This window comes from Hyperolius riggenbachi, chromosome 4 (assembly GCF_040937935.1).
Source record: "Hyperolius riggenbachi isolate aHypRig1 chromosome 4, aHypRig1.pri, whole genome shotgun sequence".
NCBI lineage: Eukaryota > Metazoa > Chordata > Amphibia > Anura > Hyperoliidae > Hyperolius > Hyperolius riggenbachi.
The window spans coordinates 32,313,869-32,340,669 of record NC_090649.1 but is presented as its reverse complement, the minus strand read 5'-3'; the positions used below and the strand labels follow the sequence as shown (position 1 = coordinate 32,340,669).

The window sequence follows — 26,801 nt, the reverse complement described above, 5'->3', positions numbered from 1 at the left end:
GCTAATCCAGCCACACTTCAGTCAGAAACGCCTGATCTGCTGCATGCTTGTTCAGGGTCTATGGCTTAAAGTATTAGAGGCAGAGGATCAGCAGGCCTGCCAGGCAATGTGCATTATTTAAAAAGGAAATAAACATGGGAGCCTCCATATTCCTCTAACATCGGTTTCCCTTTAAAGGACAACTGAAGAGAGAGGGATATGGAGGCTGCCATGTTTATTTCTTTTTTAAATAATGCACATTGCCTGGCTGTCCTGCTGATCCTCTGCCTCTAATACTTTAAGCCATAGCCCCTGAACAAGCATGCAGCAGATCAGGCGTTTCTGATATTGTCACATCTGACAGATTAGCTGCATGCTTGTTTCTGGTGTTATTCAGACACCACTGCAGCCAAATAGACCAGCAGGGCTGTCAGTCTACTGGTATTGTGAAAAAGGAAATAAACACGGCAGCCTCCATATCACTTCACTTGCCCTTTAACCTCTTGAGGACTACAGTGCTAAACCCCCCTAGTGACCAGGCCATTTTTAGTAGAATTGGCCACTGCAGCTTTAAGGCCAAGCTGCAGGGCCGCACAACACAGCACACAAGTGACCCCCCCCCCTTTTCTGCCCACCAACAGAGCTCTCTGTTGGTGGGGTCTGATCGCTCCCCCATGTTTGTTTGTTTATAATAATTATTATGTTTATTATGTTTTTTTTGTTTTTTTATTATAAAAATCCCTGTTTCTTTAAAACCCTTCTCTCCCTCCCTTCCCACAGCCAGCCAATTACGGCGATTGGCTGTCATAGGCTTCTGACTTTTCCTATTCAATAAGCCAGCACAAATTCAGTAAGGAGTCCTTGTGCAAGACTCCCTAACACGGTTACTACCTATAGAGCGCGCCCTAGTGGCTGCAATGTATGGTCTGTGTCTAGTGTCTGAATCTCACACCTGAAACAAGCATGCAGCAAATATCAGACTATAGTCAGAGCAGCTGATCTGCATGCTTGTTCAGGGGCTATGGCTGAATGTATTAGAGGTAGAGGATCAGCAGGTCAGCCATGCAATCTGCATTATTTAAAAGCAAATAGATGTGTCAGCTTCCATGGGTTCCCTTTAAGGCTTCATGTAACCCCTTCCTCACCAGAACCCAGCAAGCAATGACCACACGGGTCTCGCTGTGCTCACAATGAGCTGCTATCGGACACTCCCTGGTTGAGTCATGCCTGACAAGTGCCAAAAAGACTTGCGTAACCCCAGCGAGTGGAAAAATGCCTCAGTTAGTGCTGAGATACAGATTTCCCACATGTGAGGCCTCTGCAAGCACTGGGATAGCAGAGCTCAGTGCACTGTCCAGTCATTCTCTAGGAACTCCAGTCATATAAGCCACATGACTGCAGCCTCCGGTTACCTCAGGTCCAACCGGCCCCAGCATGCACTGGGATAGGACAGCAGTGCACTGTCCAGTCATATAAGCCACATGAATGCAGCCTCCGGTTACCTCAGGTCCAACCGTCCACAGCAAGCACTGGGATAGGACAGCAGTGCACTGTCCAGTCATATAAGCCACATGAATGCAGCCTCCGGTTACCTCAGGTCCAACCGTCCACAGCAAGCACTGGGATAGACCAGCAGTGCACTGTCCAGTCATAAGCCACATGAATGCAGCCTCCGGTTACCTCAGGTCCAACCGGCCCCAGCATGCACTGGGATAGGACAGCAGTGCACTGTCCAGTCATATAAGCCACATGAATGCAGCCTCCGGTTACCTCAGGTCCAACCGTCCACAGCAAGCATTGGGATAGGACAGCAGTGCACTGTCCAGTCATATAAGCCACATGAATGCAGCCTCCGGTTACCTCAGGTCCAACCGTCCACAGCAAGCACTGGGATAGGACAGCAGTGCACTGTCCAGTCATATAAGCCACATGAATGCAGCCTCCGGTTACCTCAGGCCCAACCGTCCACAGCAAGCACTGAGATAGGACAGCAGTGCACTGTCCAGTCATATAAGCCACATGAATGCAGCCTCCGGTTACCTCAGGTCCAACCGTCCACAGCAAGCACTGGAATAGGACAGCAGTGCACTGTCCAGTCATATAAGCCACATGAATGCAGCTTCCAGTTACCTCAGGTCCAACCGGCCACAGCAAGCACTGTGATAGGACAGCAGAGCACTGTCCAGTCATATAAGCCACATGAATGCAGCTTCCAGTTACCTCAGGTCCAACCGGCCACAGCAAGCACTGTGATAGGACAGCAGAGCACTGTCCAGTCATATAAGCCACATGAATGCAGCTTCCGGTTACCTCAGGCCCAACCGTCCACAGCAAGCACTGGGATAGGACAGCAGTGCACTGTCCAGTCATATAAGCCACATGAATGCAGCCTCCGGTTACCTCAGGTCCAACCGTCCACAGCAAGCACTGGGATAGGACAGCAGTGCACTGTCCAGTCATATAAGCCACATGAATGCAGCTTCCAGTTACCTCAGGTCCAACCGTCCACAGCAAGCACTGGGATAGGACAGCAGTGCACTGTCCAGTCATATAAGCCACATGAATGCAGCTTCCAGTTACCTCAGGTCCAACCGGCCACAGCAAGCACTGTGATAGGACAGCAGAGCACTGTCCAGTCATATAAGCCACATGAATGCAGCTTCCGGTTACCTCAGGCCCAACCGTCCACAGCAAGCACTGGGATAGGACAGCAGTGCACTGTCCAGTCATATAAGCCACATGAATGCAGCCTCCGGTTACCTCAGGTCCAACCGTCCGCAGCAAGCACTGGGATAGGACAGCAGTGCACTGTCCAGTCATAAGCCACATTAATGCAGCCTCCGGTTACCTCAGGTCCAACCGTCCACAGCAAGCACTGGGATAGGACAGCAGTGCACTGTCCAGTCATTTAAGCCACATGAATGCAGCCTCCGGTTACCTCAGGTCCAACCGTCCACAGCAAGCACTGGGATAGGACAGCAGTGCACTGTCCAGTCATATAAGCCACATGAATGCAGCCTCCGGTTACCTCAGGTTCAACCGTCCACAGCAAGCACTGGGATAGGACAGCAGTGCACTGTCCAGTCATATAAGCCACATGAATGCAGCCTCCGGTTACCTCAGGTCCAACCGTCCACAGCAAGCACTGGGATAGGACAGCAGTGCACTGTCCAGTCATATAAGCCACATTAATGCAGCCTCCGGCTACCTCAGGTCCAACTGGCCCCAGCAAGCACTGGGATAGGACAGCAGAGCACAGTGCACTGTCTAGCCATCCTCCAGTAACTCCAGTCCCATAAGCCACATGAATGCAGCCTCCACAGCAGGGCCAGATTTACCATAAGGCACTGTAGGCACCTGATGATAGAGGGGCGGCCATGGCTGTCCTCTTAAAGGGAACCTGAAGTGAGAAGAATATGGAGGCTGCCATATGTATTTCCTTTTCAACAGTACTAGTTGCCTGGCAGCCCTGCTGATCTATTTGGCTGCAGTAGTGTCTGTATCACACCAGAAACACGTATGCAGCTAATCTTGTCCGATCTGACAATGTCCAAAACACCTGATCTGCTCCATGCTTGTTCAGGGGCTATGGCTAAATGTATTAGAGGCAGAGGAATGGCAGGACAGCCAGGCAACTGGTATTTCTTTCAAGGAAATAAATAGGGCAGCCTCCATATTACTCTCGCTTCAGGTATCCTTTAACCACTTTGTCCTTTGATACAGTATATCTAGGGCTCTCTCCAAGCCACAGCGACGTAGATATACTGACCTGCTTGCAGCCCTGTGGTGCAGGAACAGGTGCGCTTCAGAGCGCACCTCCCGGCACTAACAGCTGCAATACTAATTGGTGAAAGGGAAAATGTTCCCTTGTAGCCAATTAGTAACCCCTCCACGGATGAACGATCACCGCTGTAGCAAACAGCGTGATCATTCATCTCTCCCCTCCGTGGTCGGGTCTGCTAAAAAAAAAAAAAAAAAAAAAAAAAAAAAGAAGATTAGAAAGCAGCCTGACTCACCTTTTCCTGTTCCAGCGACCAGCCTGCAGCCCAAGCCTCCGATCGCTGCTCTGCACGCAGCCCTGTGATGCTTAATAGCCGAGTCCCGGCTTGATGACATCATCAAGCCGGGACCCGGTAACCGGCATCACAGGGCTGCGTGCAGAGCGGCGATCGGAGGCTTGGGCTGCAGGCTGGTCGCTGGAACAGGAAAAGGTGAGTCAGGCTGCTTTCTAATCCCTTTTTAACAGATCTGGCCACCGAGGGGGCTGCCTAGGTGGGGGGTGGGACATCTGGCTGGCCCTTATGGGGGTTGTTGAGCCCTGGTGGGAGGTAAAATGTGCAGCTGGGGGGGAGGGCCCTAATCCAGGTTGCACCCGCTAATCCTGAGGGCGCATCTGGCTATAATGGGGGACCACTATTCCTGGGGACACATTTAGTTATAATGAGGGGCAGTAATCCTGGGGATAAATCTGTCTATCTATGCTGAGAGGTGCCAAACACAGAGGACACATCGGGCTATACTGGGGGTGACTGATATTGGGGACACATCTGGCTATAAGGGGGGGGGGGGGGGGGGTCTGATACTTGGGACACATTTTGCTATCTATACTGGGGGACAGAATACTGGTGACATGTTTTTATCTTCTGTGGCACTTTTTATTTTTAAACTGGAATTGATAAAAACTGAGCAAAAATGCATTTTTTTCATTTTCCTCCTCTTTTTCCCATTAAAATGCATAGAAAGCTTTTTTGGTCTAGGGACAAAATACCAGCCAATGAAAGTCTAGTTTGTCCTGAAAAAAACGATACCTAGATCATTTAGGTGTCGTGAGTAGGGATAAAGTTATGGCTGATTAAAAAGGGACACCGCTAAAACGTCAAAACTGCTCTGGTCAATAAGGGGAAAACAAGGTCTGGATGCGAAGTGGTTAAATGAGTTTATAAGCATGAGTTTATAATGGAGTTTGGCAGCATGGTGGCGTAGTGGTTAGCGCTCTCGCCTTGTAGCGCTGGGTCTTCGGTTCTAATCCCAGCCAGGTCACTAATCTGCATGGAGTTTGTATGTTTCCCCCGAGTCTGCGTGGGTTTCCTCCGGGCACTCTGGTTTCCTCCCATATCCCAAAAACATACAGATAATTGACCCTAGGTTATGATACATGCGCTACATGATACATACACAGCCATGTGACTATTATTATTATGAGCCCCTCTGAGGGACAGTGACAAGACATTATACTCTGTACAGCACTGCGTAATAAGTTGGCGCTATATAGATATTTAAATAAAGTAAAAATAAGCATTGTAATATTTGAATGCATATAAAAACTATTTTCATGGTAAAAACAAACCACAAACAAAACAGTGAAGTAGCTGGTGCAGAAGGCCTATTGTCTATTATCCTGGCTAAAGGATCGAAAGGTGGCCATACACTTATAGATTTGCAGCAGATTCGACTATCAGATAGATTTCTGGCAGATATCTGTTAAGTCAAATCTGACAGGAATCTGATGTGTGCCACACACTAGGAACAGATTTCCAATAGTTTTCAGAATCAAATGAAAAAAAAAAAAAAAAAAACATCTATCTAAATGCATTATTGGACAGTAGATCCAATGCAACACTATGGGCAATCGGTCTGCTGCTAGCAGCAGATCGACCTAGATTTTCTATCCTGTCAGATAGATCAAATCGATCGCAATCGGCTGAAAATCGATCCATTTGATAGAATCAATGATCGATCAATGGCTGATATCGACCAGTGTATGGGTCCCTTAAAGTGAACCTCCGGACTAAAAATCTACTCAGCAGAACTGAAAATGCTTGGTGTTTCTTTAACAGTTTCACAGCATCAGAACTTTGTTTTTCTTACCAAAGCATCATTTTTAGCCAAGCTCCACCCATCAAAGAAAACTGCCTGGGCTTTTTTTCCCTGATGCTGTGCAGAGCATGATGGGATTTCCTATGTTGTTATTCACATTGCCTAACAACTAGGGGGGGGGGGGGGGGTGACACAGGACAGTTAGAACTGTGTCTCATGCTTCCTGTCACTACTTTCAAACAAAAAGATGGCTGCCATCATGAAATCAAACATTTGCCTGTTCTTTTAAAACAGGGCGGGTAAGAGATTATATTACCTATCTATTTTAATTAATAACTAATGTAACAATGACAGTATGTTTAGGCTGAAGTTCCTCTAACTTTGCACCTCCCTCCTCGCCTGAAGCAAGCATGACTGCACTGCATAGGAGATCAATCAGCAGGGAGGTGTGGCGTAATCTAGGGTGACCAATCGCTGCTATTAAGTCTGGTACACACCTTCCAATTTTGATTCACCAATTTAACCACCTCCTGGTCATATTGACTACTATGAACAGACTGTGTAGGTAAGCTCATATACTACCGGGAAGTAGAAAAACTGGTCAGTGATCAGCCAATCAAAATAGAGAGGTGTGGTTCAGGAAAGGGAGAAAAGGAAGTGCAAGTCTGCAGGAGAAGACCTCAACAAACAGCTACATGATGGGAAAATTCCAATGCAGACAGCCAATAACAACCTTTACATAAACTACTGCCCCCCCCCCGTACCGCAGCATGGACAGCCCCGGACCCCGCAGCAGCCACTCACCTCATCAATATTTCTGAGCCACTTGCTGATGTTCTCAAAGCTTTTGGCATTTGTGATATCGTAGACTAACATGATTCCCATGGCCCCTCTGTAGTAAGAGGTGGTGATGGTGTGGAATCGCTCCTGTCCGGCTGTGTCCCTGCAGAGGAGAGAGAGAGAAGAGTCAGAAAGGGGAGACACACGGCACAAAAACAAAGAACCGAATAAAGTACTCAACCCAGGACTCAGGCCGGCATCCACCACTGAGATATAACTGCAGCCCAACACAAAACATCTCAATGCAACTGTGCGTCTAGCCGTGTGGCCTTACACCTGAGAAAGCTGTGCAGTTTCATGCTAGCAGACCGGGGTTTAACAGCTACTTCCTGTGATCAACAAGTCCCACCTGCTTATACAAACACACATTTCTGGTGAGAGAGTCTTGCATCTATTCTTCCTACTGTGGGAGCCGCATATGGTCACTACTGAGTGACCCACCCACCAGCTGAATCCAGAAGGGACAGGAAGCAAGCCAGAATGCAGTTTCATGCACATTTCCTAAATGATTAGGATATTTTGTCCGCCATTATAAACTGTCTGCATTCACTCACTAGTTCCATTTCTGTTAGCGCATACCTGGCTTAATTTTGCATTTAGGGCCCGTTCTCACTAGGGCGATTAGTGAGCGATTTTGCAAGTGCTAGCGCAATAGAAACCTAATGGCAGAGAGCTCACTGCCGTGATTGCTGCCGATCGCGATTAACGGCAACCATAAAACGTGTTGCATGCAGCATTTTGCTGCGATTCTCGAGCGATCGCGGTACAGTGTTTAACCAAGAGCTGATCGCGATAATAGGGAATGTACAGCGATTATACCTCGCTAATCGCAGTAAAAGCAACCACACAAAACGGTAACGCTTACTACTTTGTAGTGGGAACGTGCCCTTAGTTTGGCTTTTGATCTCTGGTCAAGCTTAATTTTTCATAACTGCAATGATAAAAAAAATGTGCATTTAAAATTATGCTGCAAAAAGATTTAGTCTTTGCAATTAAGATAAAAAAAAATGTAATGTTGGGTACACACTATGCAATTTTTACTGCAGATTCTACTGCCAATCGTGAAGCAGGCTGGAAAATATTTCTGGTTCTATCTAAACATAGCGCCGGTTAAGCAGGACTCAGACATCCGTCAATCTCAAATAACCGGCATGCCTGGTGGCTCCGAACTAGCTTTGCGCAGCAGAAGCTATTTACGCATGCGCTGAGCGCCAACCTCTTCACTTCCTGCAGCTCCCAGCTGCTGAGCGGTGTCCTCCTACGGCTCCCCGGGTAGTCACCTGGCCCGCATCCCGTCACATGATATATCAGGGCCATCCATAGAGAATGGGAGCTGCAGGGAGTAACAAGGACGGCACATGGATGATGTGTAAGCAGATTCCGCTGTGCAGGGAATCTGCTGGGGGGGGGGGGGGGGGGGGGGGGGGTGTTAGTGTTATATTTCACGCCGGTTGCTTGACTACTACAAACTGGCAATCACACATATCTAGCATCAGCCAATCCCAGCCCGTACCGGATATGTGTTTCATCAAAACACACACAAACATTGTGAGCGTTCTCCCTTATCAATATCTGTGTTGTGATAAGGGGCATGTTACATGACCTGTGCAGCCTCTCTGTGCCCCCTGAGGACCTATTACACCCCCCAAAATCAAGGTAATCTGCCAGCATTATACTGCTGAACCTGGAGAATGGATGTGAGAGGTATATGGAGGCTGCCATATTCATTTCATTTTAAACAATACCAGTTACCTGGCTGTCCTGGTGATTATCTGCCTCTAGTACTTTTAGCCTTAGCCCCTGAACAAGCATGCAGCAGATCAGGTTTGTGACATTGTCAGATCTGACAGGATTAGCTGCATGCATGTTTCTGATGTAATTCAGGCACTACTGCAGCCAAATAGATCAGCAGGGCTGCCAGGCAACTGGTATTGTTTAATAGGAAACCAATTTGGCAGACTCCATATCACTCTCACCTCGGGTTTACTTTAAATGCCTTGAAAGGGATATATGGAAGCACACATGATTAGACTGTAAGCTGTAACTGTGAGGAATTGTTGGAGTGCAGGAAAGGAATGTCATTCCCCAGAAGAGGAGGGCGTCCCTAGAGATCTGGGCCGTTCCCCAGACACACCTGGCCGGCGAGGGCGCTGCACGGAGCCAGGTAGTGATAACAGCAGCCGTTGCTACGCCAAACACAAGATGTGCCGCCTGACTACTACCTCAACAAACCAAGCACTTACAGGAAACCACAGGGCTCTGATCAGGCTACAAGGTGCCATTCCATTATTATTTAGTATTTATATAGCGCTGACCTCCTCTGCAGCACTTTACAGAGTACATAGCCATGTCACTGACTGTCCTCAGAGGGGCTCACAATCTAATCCCACCATAGTCATAGTCTAATGTCCTACCATATTATTATTATGTATTTATATAGCACTGGCATCTCCTGCAGCACATTACAGAGTACATAGTCATGTCACTGACTGTCCTCAGAGGGGCTCACAATCTAATCCCACCATAGTCATAGTCTAATGTCCTACCATATTATTATGTATTTATATAGCACTGGCATCTCCTGCAGCACATTACAGAGTACATAGCCATGTCACTGACTGTCCTAAAAGGAGCTCACAATCTAATCCTACCAGTCATAGTCTAGAGCCAATTTAGGGGGAAGCCAATTAACTTATCTGTATGTTTTTGGGATGAGGGAGGAAAAACGGACTGCACAGAGGAAACCCACGCAGACACGGGAAGAAGATACAAACTCCATGTAGATAGTGCCCTAGCTGCGATTTAAAGAGACACAAGTCTTTTTTTACCTTATTTTCTTATTCAGCCGTCTTCAGCATTAAATTCTAAGCTGATTTGCCTCATCTCTGCAGCAAAATGAGTCATTTATGGCCCAGAAATTGCCCAGCAAAGTTCCATGACTTTGCAAGTCGCAGATTTTACTTCCTGGTAGAGGCAGAGTTGTGTGCAGTAGCTCTGCCTCTTCAGTCAATCTCTGCCGATCTCCGCGGTGATTGAAAGAAGACAGAGGGGAGAGGTGGAGGTCGGCAGAGATTGACTGGAGAAGAGGCAGCGCTACTGCACACAGCTCTGCCTCTACCAGGAAGGAGAATGATCCGACCTGTGGAACTTTGCAGGGCCATTTCTGGGCCATAAATAACTGCCGCAGGGATGCGGTGAATCAGCTTAGAATTTAATGCCGAAGACAGCTAAATCGCTAGGGTTTTTAAAAGCACTTTCAGAAGTGCTTTTGGTGTGCACCAGCCCTGTCACTTTGAAGGATAGTTTGTGATCATTTCGGGTGACAGTTGTTGGAAGGACTGCTGAGCAGCTTGCACTGCAGAGAACATGGGAGACAATGATTGGAAGTCGAGTGGTAAGCAGTACACAAAACACTTTGCAGTTGAAGGATTTGGGACAGTCGCCACTAAAGGACAACACTGGGACTATTTTTACCCAAGATGCTATGAATGATCGCCTCAGGTGATGTACATCTAGCCGTTACACACACCTTTATCATTTTAAGTGGAAAGCTTCTATAAAACCCTGTGTAAAGGTCCACCACCTCCCCTCACACGGTTACTGTGCTGGGAGGTTTCTCCGGTTACCAGGCACCTCCCCTCACACGGTTACTGTGCTGGGAGGTTTCTCCGGTTACCAGGCACCTCCCCTCACACGGTTACTGTGCTGGGAGGTTTCTGCGGTTACCAGGCACCTCCCCTCACACGGTTACGGTGCTGGGAGGTTTCTGCGGTTACCAGGCACCTCCCCTCACACGGTTACTGTGCTTGGGGGGGGGGGGGGTGTCTGCGGTGACCAGGCTCCTCCCCTTACACTGTTACTATGCTGGGGGTTTCTGTAGTGACCAGGCTCCTCCCCTCACAGTTAATGGGCTGGGGGTTTCTGTGGTTACTAGAATCATCCCCTCACACGGTTAATGTGCTGGGGGGTATCTGCATTTACCAGGCACCTCCCCTCAAACGGTTTAGGGCCCTTTTCCACTAGCAATCGCTAGAGTTTGCGCTAAACGCTAACGATTCAGCGAAGTCATAATTTTTTTGCGGCGATTGTGGTTACGATTTTGCCATGCACCGCATAGCAAAGTCATGGCAATAATTGTTCTGCGGCGCGATTTAGTAAAAAACGAATCGCTGTAGTGGAAATTACCTACCGCTATTCCTATGTTATTTAGCAACCCGTAGCCATTTTAAAATCCCTAGTGGTTTGCGATTCAACATCGCAATCGCCGTTAGTGAAAAAGGGCCCTCAAGTGATTTTCTGCGCAGAAAAACAGCTGCGGTTACCAGGCACCTCCCCTCACACGGTTACTGTACTGTGGGGTTTCTGCGGTGACCAGGCTCCTCCCCTCATGGTTAATGTGCTAAGGGGTTTCTGCGGTGACCAGGCTCCTCCACTCACACGGTTACTGTGCTGTTTTTTTTTTTGCTGTTACCAGGCACCACCCCTCACACGGATGTGCTGGGGGTTTCTGCGGTGACCAGGCTCCTCCCCTCACACAGTTTATGAGCTGGGTTTTTTTGCGGTTACCAGGCACCTCCCCTCACACGGATAATGTGCTGGAGGGTTTCTACGGTTACCAGGCACCTCCCCTCACACGGTTTATGTGCTGGGGGTTTCTGCGGTTACCATGCACCTCCCCTCACACGGTTAATGTGCTGGGGGTTTCTGTGGTAACGAGGCACATCCCCTCACACGGATAATGTGCTGGGGGGGTTTCTGCGTGGACCAGGCTCCTCCCCTTACACGGTTAGTGTACTGGGGGTTTTCTGCGGTGACCAGGCTCCTCCCCTCACACGGTTAATGTGCGGTTTTTCTTTTTGCGGTTACCAGGCTCCTCCACCCACATGGATAATGTGCTCGGGATTTCTGTGGTAACGAGGCACCTCCCCCTCACACGGTTACTGTGCTGGGGGGTTTCTGCAGTGACCAGGCTCCTCCCCTCACACGGTTACTGTGCTGGGGGTTTCTGCGGTTACCAGGCTTCTCCCCTCACACAGTTGATGTGCTTGTCACGGACGGTTGCGGGGCCGCAGGCGCGTCCTGGAACCGCCCGTGAAGAAAAGAACGATCGCACTCGATTCCCTGCATCGATTGCGCTTTAGATCAATAGAACCAAGATTTGATGTGTAGTATCCCTCTGCCTAGGAACAGCTGGGGGATCTGTCTTAGCTGAAGTGAAAGCCTGGGGGGGAGGTGTTAATTAGCTTGGACATATTCCTGTGGAAGGCACAATTCCCCTTTCTGTTCTGGGAACCAGGTGACACCTAGCTGATCTCATGTAGATGTTAATTAACCAAAGGGTGATCAGGATGCCTAGGTGCAGCCAGGCAGGCTACGAATCCTCGGGAGGTCTTGACACCTTGCTCACTGGTAAAGATCAAAGGGAAGTCAGCTGTTAGCAGCTAGAACACATCCTGAATAAACCTGAGTCTCATAGCATAATCCATAACTTCCCAGATCTGTCATATTTCTGGGGTTCCTGAGATGGCAGCTTCGCCAAACGTGGGGGAAGTGTAGCATGAGTCCCGATGCTGGTTCTGAGGAAGTTTCAGAACATTCTGCGGTAAGGACTGCAGTTAGGCAGTTTGAAAGTGCCCTGATGATACCACAGGGGTCCCACCCCTCATGTCTGGTATCAGGGCGCTGGGTAAATCGAGGCAGACCTGAAAATATTAGTAAATCTGCCCTGACCTGTATGGTTCTGTGAGATAGCGCCCATATATGGTTAAGGCATGATTTCTGGTCCCCCAGGACAAGGGGAGGACTCATCTCATGTTCTAAGGGGGTGTGTGGGCCCGCCCTCACTCCCTCCTACTGAATCAGGGGCATAAGAATGGCAGAGGAGCCAAACTCAGAGTCCTCCACCCTGAAAACATCTTGAACTCATCGGTGCCAGCTTGAGGATGCTGGCATCCACCTGGTCTGAACTCTGAACTTTGATTGAAACCCAGAACTCTGATTTTTCCCACAAAAAGGACATCTTTCCAGGAACTAAGTATTTTTCTCCCTTTTATTTTTTATACTGGCTATTACGGTTTTAATAATTGTTGATTTTAATAATTGTCTGTATATATTAATTATTTATATTGCTGTGAATAAAAGACTTCCTCCAAGTCATTCACTGTTCCGCTACCCTGCTTATCAGCACACACAGAACTGATCCCGGGTCTCTGAAGATACGCTACTGTTTGTTGTTGGCTAGACAGAATACCGTGTGTTTAACCGTTTTATTCGCAGGACTAGTCAGTCAGTAAATCGGGTCCACTGGCCCATACCAGTGGTGGTGGCAGATACCGTGGAATCGTGTGTACGTTGTAATTACCCGTGTCTCACAGGCTCCCTTCTGAGTTGTCTGCGGCTAATTCTTAACGGTTCCTGCGCATTGACTGCGACCAGAGTTCGCACGATCCGTGCGCTGGCACCGTTTAGAAGGCTAAGTGCGGTCAGCCACAAGGGCTCCTGTGACAGTGCTGGTTTTTTTTTTGCGGTTACCAGGCACCTCCACCCACATGGATAATGTGCTGGGGGGATTCTGTGGTAACGAAGCACCTCCCCTCACACGGATAACGTGCTGGGGGTTTCTGCGGTGACCAGGCTCCTCCCCTCACACGGTTAATGTGCTGTGGGTTTCTATGGTAACGAGGCACCTCCCCTCACACGGTTAATGTGATGGGGGTTTCTGTGGTAACGAGGCACCTCCCCTCACACAGTTCATGTGATGGTGGGTTTCTGCAGTTACCAGGCTCGTCCTATCACACGGTTAATGTTTCTGTGGTTACAAGGCTGTCATGCTTCCAGATCTCTGCAGGGGCATGCCAATTCTTTTGGGGAATGTGTGAGATGGGCAGGTCCTGGTCACATTCCCAGGCTCTGTAGGCATCCCCTTGAAGTGCAGCTAAACAAGCAGAGGGGGTCAGTGGCTGCAGATCCTCCCCTCCCCCTGCTTCCCTCGCTCTCCCCGATGCTGGCAGCAGTATGAGGCCCTGGCAACCTGCGAGTCACATGCAGACATTCAGCTTGATCTGGTATGTCCAAATAATGCCCAGTGTGTGCGTATGGAGGGATTAAAGAGGCCATGTAGGGACATATAGTAGAAAGCAGTAGATTAGGATACTCACTTTTACAGTAATTCTCCTGGTTTCAGCAGCAGAAATACTTCCTATGTCTATATATTGCTGTATAATGGTATGCAGCCCCGCCCTAAGAGTGATGTCACAGCCTAGGCTGATTTGCTATGCAGAATTCTCCTCCCAGAGCATTCTGAGGCCAGGCATCATTTGTACTGGCTTCAGAACTCTAAGTAAACATTCCACAGATATCACCTGACAAAACCAAAGAGGTTGTCAAATGTGATAATTTCACACTGTAAATCAACCTCCGGCACATGCACAGAAGACCCCGACTGACGCCACTGATCCAGTTACCGGAGCTGATCGCAGCTGAACGGCAGGACTGCGGGAGGATGGCGAGGGACTCAGACGTGCTTATGGAGCTGGAGGAAACCCCGGGGAAGTATCAATTCTTGCTATGTTAACATCTCTGGTCAGTGATGCTCACCGGATGCTTTCACAAGTAATCAGGAGTAACTACTAGTCATTCAATGAGGCTTAATTGGCGCAGGTGTGCGGCGGGGATACAAGGGGTTATTTACCCATAATTCCTGTGTCCGCCCTGCGTTCCAAAGAGCTTGCACGTGTCCTATTGGTCACATTGCAAGCCTCACTAGGGAACTTCCTCCAAGCCGGAAGGAGGAAGTGCCCTAGTGAGGCTTGCAATGCGAACCAATAGGACACGTGCAAGCTCTTTGGAATGCAGGGCGGACAGAGGAATTATGGGTAAATAACCCCTTGTATCCCCGCCGCACACCTGCGCCAATGAAGCCACATTTGAATGTGAAAGCATCCAGTGAGCATCAGTCTCTGGTACACTTTAAGCATTGAAAAGCTGCACTGCATTACCCTGTTTTACCACAAGGTAACGCAATGGCAACGTCAGTGCTGTATAAATACATAGTAATAAATTATTAATACAGGAATATTATATTAATCTTTATATTTTTTGTAGGACATTAGACTATGGTAGGATTAGATTGTGAGCTCCTCTGAGGTCAGTAAGTGACACAACTATGTACTCTGTACAGTGCTGTAAAAGAGGTCAGTGCTGTACAGTATAAATACATAATAATAATAATATGGTAGGACATTAGACTATGACTATGGAAGGATTAGATTGTGAGCTCCTCTGAGGACAGTCAGTGACATGGCTATGTACTCTGTAATGTGCTGCAGGAGATGTCAGTGCTATATAAATACATAATAATATGGTAGGACATTAGGCTATGACTATGGTAGGATTAGAGTGTGAGCTCCTCTGAGGACAGTCAGTGACATGACTCTGTACTCTGTAATGTGCTGCAGGAGATGTCAGTGCTATATAAATACATAATAATAATATGGTAGGACATTAGGCTATGACTATGGTAGGATTAGAGTGTGAGCTCCTCTGAGGACAGTCAGTGACATGACTATGTACTCTAATGTGCTGCACAACAGATCACAGCTATACTGTATAAATGAAAATAAGAAATGTTGTGGATCAGTAACTAGGAGCCGCAGTCTGGTTGTCAGGCAGGAAATGCGATATATCAGCCGAGTCACTCACCAGATCTGTAATTTGATCTTCTTTCCTTGTAATTCCACAGTTTTGATCTTGAAGTCTATTCCTGTGAGAGATAAACAGACAGGAGATTAGAGAGTCTCACACCTGGGAACAGGACACAGAGGGGGAGAGAAGCTGTGAGTCAACTAACTGGCATGCCTGTGGGAACGTCTCCAGCTACTTCTGGCAGCCTCCCTGCACCCCCTAGTGCAGTGATCTGCAAACTTTGCTCTTCAGCTTGCAAGGAACTACAAGTCCCACAATGCATTTGCCTTTATGAATCATGACTGTGGCTGTCAGACTTCTGCATTGCATTGTGGGACTTTTAATTCCTTAACAGCCAGAGAGCCAAGTTTGCAGATCACTGCCCTAGTGGCTTTCCGGCGCGGTGCACAGAAGCCAGCGTGTCACCTGACCAGATGTGCGTCATGTGATGCGTGTCACGCCGAGTTGTGCACACGGAGGACACTGGTGAGCCTTTAGGAGGTACAGGGAGGCTGCCAGACATCGCTGGAGGCTGTGCTGTACTGGGGTCTGTGCTGTACTGACCTGAGATGTATCTATGCTCATAGGCCCCATTCACACCTAAAAGCACAAAACGCCGGCGATTACCACAAGTGATTTTTCCGGGATTAACAGAAAAAAAAAAATCACTGGACACTGCAGCGATTTTTCTGCGATCGCGATAAGCGCTTCTATAGCACTAAATGCGATAATCCGGGAAATCGCCTGAAAATGGTGCAGGCTACACGTTTGCGTTAGGCGATTTGCATTAATTGCTGGCGATTAACGCAAATCGCCCAAGTGAGAATGGGCCCACAGGGTATTATTGCACTAGCGCTTTAAAAAGCAATAGCGCTTGATCGTTTTGCGAAATCACCGGCAAAACGCTCTAGTGTGAATTGGCCCTTAGTCCTATGGGAGAAAAGTGCTTTACAAATGTTATTGTATATATACACAAGTCATTGCAGTGTGCACACAAACATGATATATTTACATGTCATTGTACTTCTGTTTAATGCCCTGCTAACCTGTAGAGCGAGTCTAGTGCTTACTAGTGAAGCACTGCTCTGAAAACCATCAGTCTTTTCTGTGCAGAGATATGGTTAACGAGATGCAAATAGTATGCAGCTTGGAAGTGGGCCAATCACGTGCATTACTGCAGGTTTTGATTGCCATGCAAGTTGTATGCAGCATGGGCCAGTCAGAAATATTAGCATGTCAGTGGCCAGCTCTATTAGATACCCAAACGAGATAAACAGAGGAACACCAAGAGCCCCAATAGTGTAGTATGTATTGACAAAGGGGATAATGACAAAGAGTAATAGTTGTTATACTCACAAGCATGGGTCACCAATAGGCAACCACTGTAAAGGCAGGTGGGGAGATTATCCTGACCCCACTCAGGAATAAGAAGTCGCTCTCTGTAGATAGTAGAAAAGGGTCGCAACCCTCCACCCAGGGTGGATACAATATTATATAAGAGAGAACAAAGGCGCCAAAGGGATAAAAGGGGTTTTAAAGGAGCTTAAAAGCCAAAAATTTGGTAATTAGAGGAGGCAGTGGTGGACTTACCCCCTCCAAGCAGACACAACACGACTGTACATTCAGTCTATTTATTAACGAACTCCAGATAAAACAAAGCAACGCGTTTCACGGGTCAGCGCCCGCTTCCTCAGGCAATAGAAAAAGGAGTTACAGCATCTAGCAAAACAAACACTCGGCACCTCTGTAGAATCTACAGAGGTACCGAGTGTTTGTTTTGCTAGATGCTGTAACTCCTTTTTCTATTGCCTGAGGAAGCGGGCGCTGACCCGTGAAACGCGTTGCTTTGCTTTATCTGGAGTTCGTTAATACATTTTTTTCTTTTCTCCCAAATCATCAATTACAAGATGTCCATTTACCCACCTTCACAGCTACATCATTATATGTGGAGGATTTATCAGACTCAGGTAATGAGGGGTGAAATGAATTATTCAGACAAGGTAACAGTGCGGAATCTACTGGTGCGTGCCCCCCCCCCCCCCCCCCCCCCCTGATTAATATCAGCCGATGGCTACAGAAGATCAGAAGAGCGCAAACATTGGCGAGAACATTGCTCTCACTGGCATAAGGTGGGCGCTGCACAGATGTTAGATTTATATTTTGTCTTGTACCCACAAAATCAAATAAAAAAAAAAACTAACTTGTTTTTGAGAAAATCTAATTAAAAATTTTTTTTTAAACTGGTAAAATGGCATTTTGCTGCAGAACACTGAGGGCACAGAGGTGATACAGTGGAGGACAGACGACTACTCTGAAGGCACAGGGGACACAGGACGCAGAGGGGGACCACTGGAGGCCCAGGGGACAGAAGTGACAGAGGGACATAGATGTACAGGGAACAGAGGGGACACGGTAAGGAGAGTCTGAGGGTATGGGAGGGCATAGAGGCTTACAGGGAACATAGGTGACACGGTGGAGGGACAGAGGAGGAAGCTGAAGGCACAGAGGAACAGAGGTGACAGGGGGGGGGTACTCTGAGGGCACAGGAGGGCATAGAGGAGGGGCAGGGACGGCAGCATTTTGACGTATGGGCAGATTCAGGTTAAGAACGAACCTACAGTCTCTGTCTCCTTTGTTAAGGGGACCTGTATAGATAATAAAAAGGTGACCATAGATCCCCTTGAAGCACACACTCTAGTCTACTGAGTGTCGGATAAGTATGGAGCACATTAAATTACACATGTGATTTCTGATTGAATCTTGATTGGAAGGACATATACACGGAACAGCCAGTATCTCAATTGATCTAGCCAGTAAAAAGAAACCTGACAATATTTTCCACCCATATTCCATATGCAGGGAAACAATAATAATATCCTCTCAGGTGTACCACAACACCTACATAGACTTAATAACGGTAAAAGGATATATATAGCAAAAAAAAACTGAAGAAACTTGAGGAATTTATATGCAAAAATACAAAAGATTTTTATTGAAGACAACACTTGTGCAAAAATGTTCATAAAAGTATCCTTCAGGAAACATTTTCCATAGCAAAGAATGGCAAAAATGCATCAGTTAACATCAAGATTAGTGCAGTTGTACACATTGAGGCGACAACGTCAACTTGTTTCGGGATAGACCCTTCATCAGGCCTCCACATATAAAGACAAATCTGTATAGTTACCACATGTTAATAAACATCTGGGCAACATGAAGCCCACTCATCCAACCACTCATCCAATTTTCAAACACGGGAACCGCACATGGCATATTTTCCACCCAGTCCAATCTGTGTCTGATTAAAGGTGGCCATACACTGGTCGATTTGCCATCAGATCGACCAACCGATAGATCCCTCTCTGATCGAATCTGATCAGAGAGGGATCGTATGGCCACCTTTACTGCAAACAGATTGTGAATCGCTTTCAGCATGAAACCAATCGGGAGCTACCCCCCCCCCCCGCATACATTACCTGATCCGGCCAGCGTGACTCCCCCGGTCTCCGCTGTCTTCTTCTCCGCTCTGGGCTCCGAGTCCGGCAGGCTTCACTTCCTGTCCAGGGAAGTTTAAATGGTAGCAGTCGCTCTACTGTTTAAACTTCCTGCCGGGACAGGAAGAAGTGAAGCCTGCTGGACTCGGAGTAGCGGTGACAGTGGGGATACGTGCCGGATCAGGTAATGTATTGCGTCGGGCATTCGAATGCCGCTATCGACGCACTCCCGACCTGCCGGCAATCGAGCAAAATCTTCCGCACGGACAGGAATCGACAGGAACAATAGATTTCGGATGGAAACTGATCGTTTGGTCAGCGTTTGCGTGACGATTTCCCAGCTGATTCAATCACAGTGATCGAATCGGCTGTGTATCGGCGGGAAAAATCAGTAAGTGTATGGGCCCCTTTAGAGTATTTCTATGTGGCAATATTTTTCTGGCTGGGAAGTAGAGATTGCACAGTGTGTCCCCAGCAGGAGAGCCTGTGTGGACTTGGCCTGGCTGTGTGAGCAGCGCTGGGACAATGCAGCAGCTTGTGTGATGCTATTAGCCTCAGGTTAGAGGCCTCTCTCACAATGAGGACAGACAATGGGCGGGCGCGGCCGGCGCATACTTCCAGCCATGACATCATGCTGGATGAGTCGGAACGCATCTCTGAGGAGGAGGGGGGGGAGGAGAGGAGTCGGGGACAGGACGGTAATTGTTTCCATAGACATGGCAGAAGAGTCCTCAGTTATCTCAGCTGTATCTGCGACCCTTCACCCCGGTCATGTGACACTGGAAGCCATTAGCTGACTGATATCAGGCCAAGATCTCGCTGCAAAGAGAAGGGCCCTGGACTGATGGGAAAATCAATTACATCTAATGAGGTCACACCCAGCAAATGGCGCGCCACACATGCAGGATTAATACCATTCAGATATTATTAACACATTTACATTAAAAAGCTAAGCGTTTCAACTTAAAGAGGAACTCTAACAAAGGACTGAACTTCATCCCAATCAGTAGCTGATACCCCTTCCCCATGAGAAATATTTTCCTTTTCTCAAATAGATCATCAGGGACGTCCGTATGGCTGATTTTGTGGTGAAACCCCTCCCACAGTTTGATGTCATGACCATGGCCCTGACAGTTTCCGGTCTGTGAACCTCACTGCATTGTGGGAAATAACGGCTTTTTCCAACTGCCAAACAACCTGTACCTCCCTCTGTGCATAGAACTCTCAGTAATGAACATTCTGTACAGATCACCTGGCAGAACTAAAGATGTCACTACCAGTGATACATTTCACAATGTAAATCAGAGAGGAAAGATTTTAAAATGGGCAAACACTGACTAAATCTTTAAAGGACTTACGAGGAGAGATTACAAAAAAAAAAAAGTAAATTACCTGCCTCATCTTTTAAAGAGACTAACATTAAAAAACGCCCCTGGGGGGTACTCACCTCGGGTGGGGGAAGCCTCCGGATCCTAATGAAGCTTCCCACGCCGTCCTCTGTCCCACGGGGGTCTCGCTGCAGCCCTCTGAACAGCCGGCGACTGTGCCGACTGTGACTTCAATATTTACCTTTGCAGGCTCCAGCGGGGGCGCTGTGGCTGCTGTCGGCTCCGAAGTAGACGGAAATACCCGATCTCAGTCGGGTCCGCTCTACTGCGCAGGTGCCGGAGACTTGCGCCTGCGCAGTAGAGCGGACCCGACGGCGATCGGGTATTTCTGTGTAGTTCGGAGCCGACAGCCGTCAGAGCGCCTGCGAAGGAGCCAGGAAGGTAAATATTACTGTACGGAGGGCTGCGGCGAGACCCCCGAGGGACAGAGGACGGCGTGGGAAGCCTCATTAGGATCCTGAGATTTTCCCCACCCGAGGTGAGTACCCCCCAGGGGATCTTTTGACGTTACAGTTCCTCTTTAAGGCACGGTGGATGCCGTCCGCTCCCTCCGTGCCGATCCACCGGGTCCCCCCGCTCATTAGCCCCCGGCCATGTTGCGAGAGGCAGGAGAGCCCGACCCGGGCCGTGGGGTCAGTAGCCGGCCCGGGTCGGGCTCTCCTGCCTCTCGCAACATGGCCGCGGCTGCGGCCGCGAGTGCGGCTGCGTAGTGTGGATCAGGGGGGTTGGCCCTAGAGCTGCGCAGCCGGCTCTAACTGGCAAGGAGGATAAAGCAGACCTGATCTCAGAACTTCCTCTCTGCTCTAAAAGATAAACAGCATAAAAACCTTTTAAAAACATTTCTTTGTTACAGCTGATACAAATCCTGCAATTAATCTGCAATGTGTCTACTTCCTGCTTTCATGGAAGCAGACATGGGGTTAACATTCTGTGTTTACAAATTGGCTGCTCTGTTAAGGCAGCCAGCTGACACGGCTGAGATCAAATTACACTTGTGATTAGTCACAGATGAGGAGGAATTAGGCTAAACTCTCTAAATACATACAGGGTAGATTTCTCTAGGTTTTCCTTCTGTCCTGTGCAAGAGTTCAGGTCCACTTTAATGTACCCCTGAACTGAGCACATTAAAAATTTAAGGTAAACCTATCTCCATTATCTTTTTCGAAAAACACTGACTGGAAAGACTGTTGAATACTGTTTAGGAAGAAAGATGCAGTCCTCCTTGCTTGGCTGCTCCTAGGACAATTACCCCAGGAGGACAGTGATAACTCACCCCAGAGGTCACAAGAGAACCAAGAACTGCCGGCATCACTTGCCTCAGCTGAGGCTAGAGGACAGGACTCAACCGTAAGAAAGACATTGGGCAAAAATGGGATTCATGGCAGAGATCCAAGGAGAAAACCACTGCTGACCAAAGAGAACATAAAGGCCTTTCTCGCTTTTGCCAAGAAACATATTGGATGATTAAGACTTTTGGGAAAATAGTCTGAACTGGGAAGAATAATATTCTGGAACTGGCGGGGGTGGGACGACACTTCATTTTTCGGGGTCCTGGTGTATCCTATAAAAAGGCAAGTCATGGCCGAAAACCCTCCAATATGGCTGAAACAAAACCATTCTGCAAAGAAGAGTGGCCTAAGGTTCCCCCCAAGGTGGTGATGTGACAGCCTCCCTGCCAGTTATTGCATATGCTTGTTTGTAGTTCTTGCTAAACAGGGCGGCACAACGGGACAATTTACACAGGGCCAGGTAGGTCTGGATAAAATCATCGCTTCCAAATGGCAATTTGTGTTTACATGGGGTATCTTAGTCTTTTAGTTACATTCGTTTGATGTTTGGAATTAAAGACAGCCGTAAAACAGCATGACATGACAGATTGCGTCAGAACAGGTAAGTATTTAACCCTGCTAAACCCCAATACAATTTCCAACACGTCCAATCTCCCGCCCGATCGTTTCGACGCTCGAGTCCGCATTGAGCACGATGGAATAAAGGTAAGAAAAACAAGCTGAAGATAAGAGAAGCACCTGTAGAATCGAGCGGGGACTCGATCCCGTGTATGCCCAGCAGTACTCTTTTACTCAGTGTGACAAACATACAAAAAGGAAAAAAAAAAATATCAGGAAGAGGCAAATATTTTTCTCTGCAGGAGTCTACGTGCGGCACTCAGGCCTGGCTTCCACGTCCGCGCATGTCCTGGTTTCCAACACACAAGTGTAAACAAGGCCTAAGCTATGCTATAAAGACGGACCAGACTGTAATCTATTCTAGACAGTAACATCCAGGCAATCTGAACCGCAGAGAGAACTTGGAAAGAGTTTACTGAAGTTCAAACTTGGCTAAGGAACATCTGCAGATGGGATACACAACAAACTGATTTGGTAGCATGCAGCAGTACTGTAGAGATATACTCCAGCGTTTATGGATGTTGTGGAGGAGGTGATATGATCTCAGCAGACAGACAGCAATACATACTAAGCAGGGACTCCAGCCTTTACCACTGTATATAATACAAGCTCTGCTACAGTTTCGTTTTACAGGAAAACTGAGGTGACATGTGACATGATGAGATAGACATGTATGTACAGTGCCTAGCACACAACTGTGCTGAGTTACTTTCTTCTTTCTCTGCCTGAAAGTTAAAAATCAGGCATGGAAGTGAGTTTCTGTCCGGGTCCGACTGGGTCAGACTATAGCATACCCCTCACTGATAAGTAATTACAGCCATAAAATACCTTCCTGTCAGTAAATGGCTGTCTGGAGCAGGAAAGAGATAAAAAGGGTCAATAATTCATAGATTTGAGCTCTGGCATACTTCAATGAAGGGGTCATTGAGCAAAGACAATGAAACCGTAAAAAACAACAAAAACAAAAAAAAACAACCTAGATTTAAATCTAAAATAGAACTGTGGGATACCTAAAAAGGGCATTTTTAGGAGAAGGACGATCGATAAAATTGTTTTTCTCAACAGTTTATTTTCAACTTGGATGTCCTTTAAATGAATACATAAAACTTGTGACACATAAAACTGAATTGCTCTTGAATCGCATACAGGGTAATAAAGCATTAATGATTGTGACGGGGGAACGCTCTGGCTGAGGACTGTGTGTGTACCAGTGTGTGTTTATGTGTTTTGCTAAGCAAAGCCTTGCCGGAGTTCCTCTTTAGTGTGCTGTGCAGAGGGGAGTGTGAGGAGCGGCAGATTGGAAGAGTTATTTGGTATGCGGCACACTGGCGGCAGATGTGATAAAGTGTTGATAGTACGGCTGGCATGTTACAGTAGCTGCCACATGGCTGCAGATTATCAGCCTGGCATTGTGTGACATGGATGTAGCTACTAATGTCACCCCTAGACCACCAGGTGTGCAGGGGGGGGGGGGGGGGGGGGTGTCGCACAGCTTATGGCTCTGCTGGGGCTAGTGTGACCACCGCTACAGATGTGTGCACTTTCCAGCCTGCTTTATACGCTGTCATTCTGTATAATAGACTGACACTGGTCTCTAGCGTACCCGGTGTGTAGAATGTACTTCCTGTAGCGGCAGAGCTGCATACAGCTCACACATACCGCAGCCGCAGTCTCTGCAGCATCTGTTACCCGGTGACACCCAGTGAATGAATGCCAATGTCAGGTTTCATGGGCAGCACTCTTGCCTCGCAGCGCTGGGTCCCTGGTATTAATCCCAGCCAGGGCACTATATGCAAGGAGTTTGTATGTTCTCCCCTAAGGTTGTGTGGGTTTCCTTCGGGCACTCTGGTTACGTCCCACATCCCAAAAACATACAGATAATTGGCTTTCGCCTGTAGGTTCAGTGCTCCCAAGAGGCGCAGTGCAGTGTAGCCAGAAGTGTGAGCTATGCAGGTAGTTGCAGTGCAGCCCAGCAGTGAGAGGTTATGTAGATAAAAGCAGTGCTGCCAGGAGAGGCAGTGCAGCCCAGTAGAGGCAGTGCAGCCCAGCAGTGTGAGGTATGCAGGTAGATGCAGTGCTGCCGGAGGAGGCAGTGCAGTGTAGGTCAGCAGGGTGAGGCCTGCATGTAGGTGCAGTGCTGCCGGTGGAAGTAGTAGCAAGCAGTGTGAGGTATGCAGGTAGGTGCAGTGCTGCCAGGAGAGGCAGTGTAGCCCCGCAGTGTGAGGTATGCAGGTAGGTGCAGTGCTGCCAGGAGAGGCAATGTAGCCCAGCAGTGTGAGGTATGCAGGTAGGTGCAGTGCTGCCAATAGAGGCAGTGTAGCCCCGCAGTGTGAGGTATGCAGGTAGGTGCAGTGCTGCCAGTAGAGGCAGTGTAGCCCTGCAGTGTGAGGTATGCAGGTAGGTGCAGTGCTGCCGGTGGAGGCAGAGTAGTGTAGCCAGCAGTGTGAGGTATACAGGTAGGTGCAGTGCTGCCAGTAGAGGCAGTGCAGCCCAGCAGTGTGAGGTATGCAGGTAGGTTCAGTGCTGCCAGTAGAGGCAGTGCAGTGCTGCTAGTAGAGGCAGTGCAGCCCAGCAGTGTGAGGTATGCAGGTAGGTGCAGAGCTGCCAGTAGAGGCAGTGCAGTGTGAGGTATGCAGGTAGGTTCAGTGCTGCCAGTAGAGGCAGTGCAGTGTGAGGTATGCAGGTAGGTTCAGTGCTGCCAGTAGAGGCAGTGCTGCTAGTAGAGGCAGTGCAGTGCTGCTAGTAGAGGCAGTGCAGCCCAGCAGTGTGAGGTATGCAGGTAGGTGCAGTGCTGCCAGTAGAGGCAGTGCTGCTAGTAGAGGCAGTGCAGCCCAGCAGTGTGAGGTATGCAGGTAGGTGCAGTGCTGCCAGTAGAGTCAGTGTAGTCCAGCAGTGAGAGGTATGCAGGTAGGTTCAGTGCTGCCAGTAGAGGCAGTGCAGCCCAGCAGCGTGAGGTATGCAGGTAGGTGCAGTGCTGCCAGTAGAGGCAGTGCAGCCCAGCAGTGTGAGGTATGCAGGTAGGTGCAGTGCTGCCAGTAGAGACAGTGCAGTGTGAGGTATGCAGGTAGGTGCAGTGCTGCCAGTAGAGGCAGTGCAGAGTGAGGTATGCAGGTAGGTGCAGTGCTGCCAGTAGAGGCAGTGCAGAGTGAGGTATGCAGGTAGGTGCAGTGCTGCCAGTAGAGGCAGTGCAGCCCAGCAGTGTGAGGTATGCAGGTAGGTGCAGTGCTGCCAGTAGAGGCAGTGCAGAGAGAGGTATGCAGGTAGGTGCAGTGCTGCCAGTAGAGGCAGTGCAGTGTGAGGTATGCAGGTAGGTGCAGTGCTGCCAGTAGGAGGCAGTGCAGTGTGAGGTATGCAGGTAGGTTCAGTGCTGCCAGTAGAGGCAGTGCAGTGTGAGGTATGCAGGTAGGTTCAGTGCTGCCAGTAGAGGCAGTGCAGTGTGAGGTATGCAGGTAGGTGCGGTGCTGCCAGTAGAGGCAGTGCAGTGTGAGGTATGCAGGTAGGTGCGGTGCTGCCAGTAGAGGCAGTGCAGAGTGAGGTATGCAGGTAGGTGCAGTGCTGCCAGGAGAGGCAGTGCAGCAAAGCAGAGTGAGGTATGCAGGTAAGTGCGGTGCTGCCAGTAGAGGCAGTGCAGAGTGAGGTATGCAGGTAGGTGCAGTGCTGCCAGGAGAGGCAGTGCAGCAAAGCAGTGTGAGGTATGCAGGTAGGTGTGGTGTGCTGTGAGTAAAGTACACAAGTGATAAGACTCACTCTCACTGATTGCAGAGATGATGTGTGGCCACACCTCACACTATCACATCCTGCTGCTGGCAGGTAAACAGGGCACTCCGACAACACACTTCAATCAAACCCACTTCCTGCTCCTCCGTGTGACTCAACTACAGCTGAAGGGAAATGACACTAACAGACCTGAGATGTCTGCTTTTACTTACCTGGTGCTTATTCCAGCCCCTCGTATTCTTTCAGGTCTCTGTGTCATCAGTGTCCCCTCTGTTGTGCTGCTGTCACCCTAATTAAAGCCTGCGACTAGTTCAGTGATCTGCAAACTTGGCTCTCCAGCTGTTAAGGAACTACAAGTCCCACAATGCATTGTGGGACTTGTAGTTCCTTAACAGCTGGAGAGCAAAGTTTGCAGCCCACTGGACTAGTTGATTCACGCAATACGGCGCATGCGCTGCGCATAGACTCGTAACTGTGCGTGCACAGAGGCGCCCCTCACACACTGCTCACCTTTCCCTGTGGATGCCCAGGGCAGAGCAAGGACAGGCCAGCGACAGACTCTTCCCCTGATCAGGTGACAGACTCTCTGATCTACTCTTTCAGCAACTAGTTTCTTTGTGGTCAGTAGAAGATCTACATAAAAATTGGCAAGCAGTAGAGAAAGCAGGCCAGTCCTCCCTGCATCCAATACACATTCCTCAGATGCCTCTGTGTGAGGCTGCAGTCACATGACCCCTGTAGCTCTGAAAGGATGAATGCCTGAGGACAGGAAACCAGAAAAGCCTGCTGTGCTGAGGGAAGGATGGGAATGGAGGAGGAGGAAGGTCCCTGTCACTAGGATGGGTGGAGATGGGGGATTACTGGCAGTGCTGTACAGCAGGTAGCGCAGGAGTGTGTCAGGGTCACATGACAGCGTGGGAAACCAGAACACAACCACTCTCTGTTCAGTAAGAACAAAAACCACCATCTCCACACGC

General features: G+C 48.6%; 1 protein-coding gene across 1 annotated transcript in view; it reads right to left on the bottom strand.

Annotated features, from left to right (window-relative positions):
• The window catches only part of RAB10 (RAB10, member RAS oncogene family), an 86,570-nt gene that overhangs the window by 18,162 nt on the left and 41,607 nt on the right, over positions 1 to 26,801 (bottom strand). The window contains exons 2-3 of the mRNA XM_068279923.1: positions 15,337 to 15,397; positions 6,601 to 6,739 (exon numbers count right to left, since the gene is read on the bottom strand). Coding sequence (XP_068136024.1) covers positions 6,601 to 6,739; positions 15,337 to 15,397 — 200 coding nt within the window. The remainder of the gene's footprint in view (positions 1 to 6,600; positions 6,740 to 15,336; positions 15,398 to 26,801) is intronic.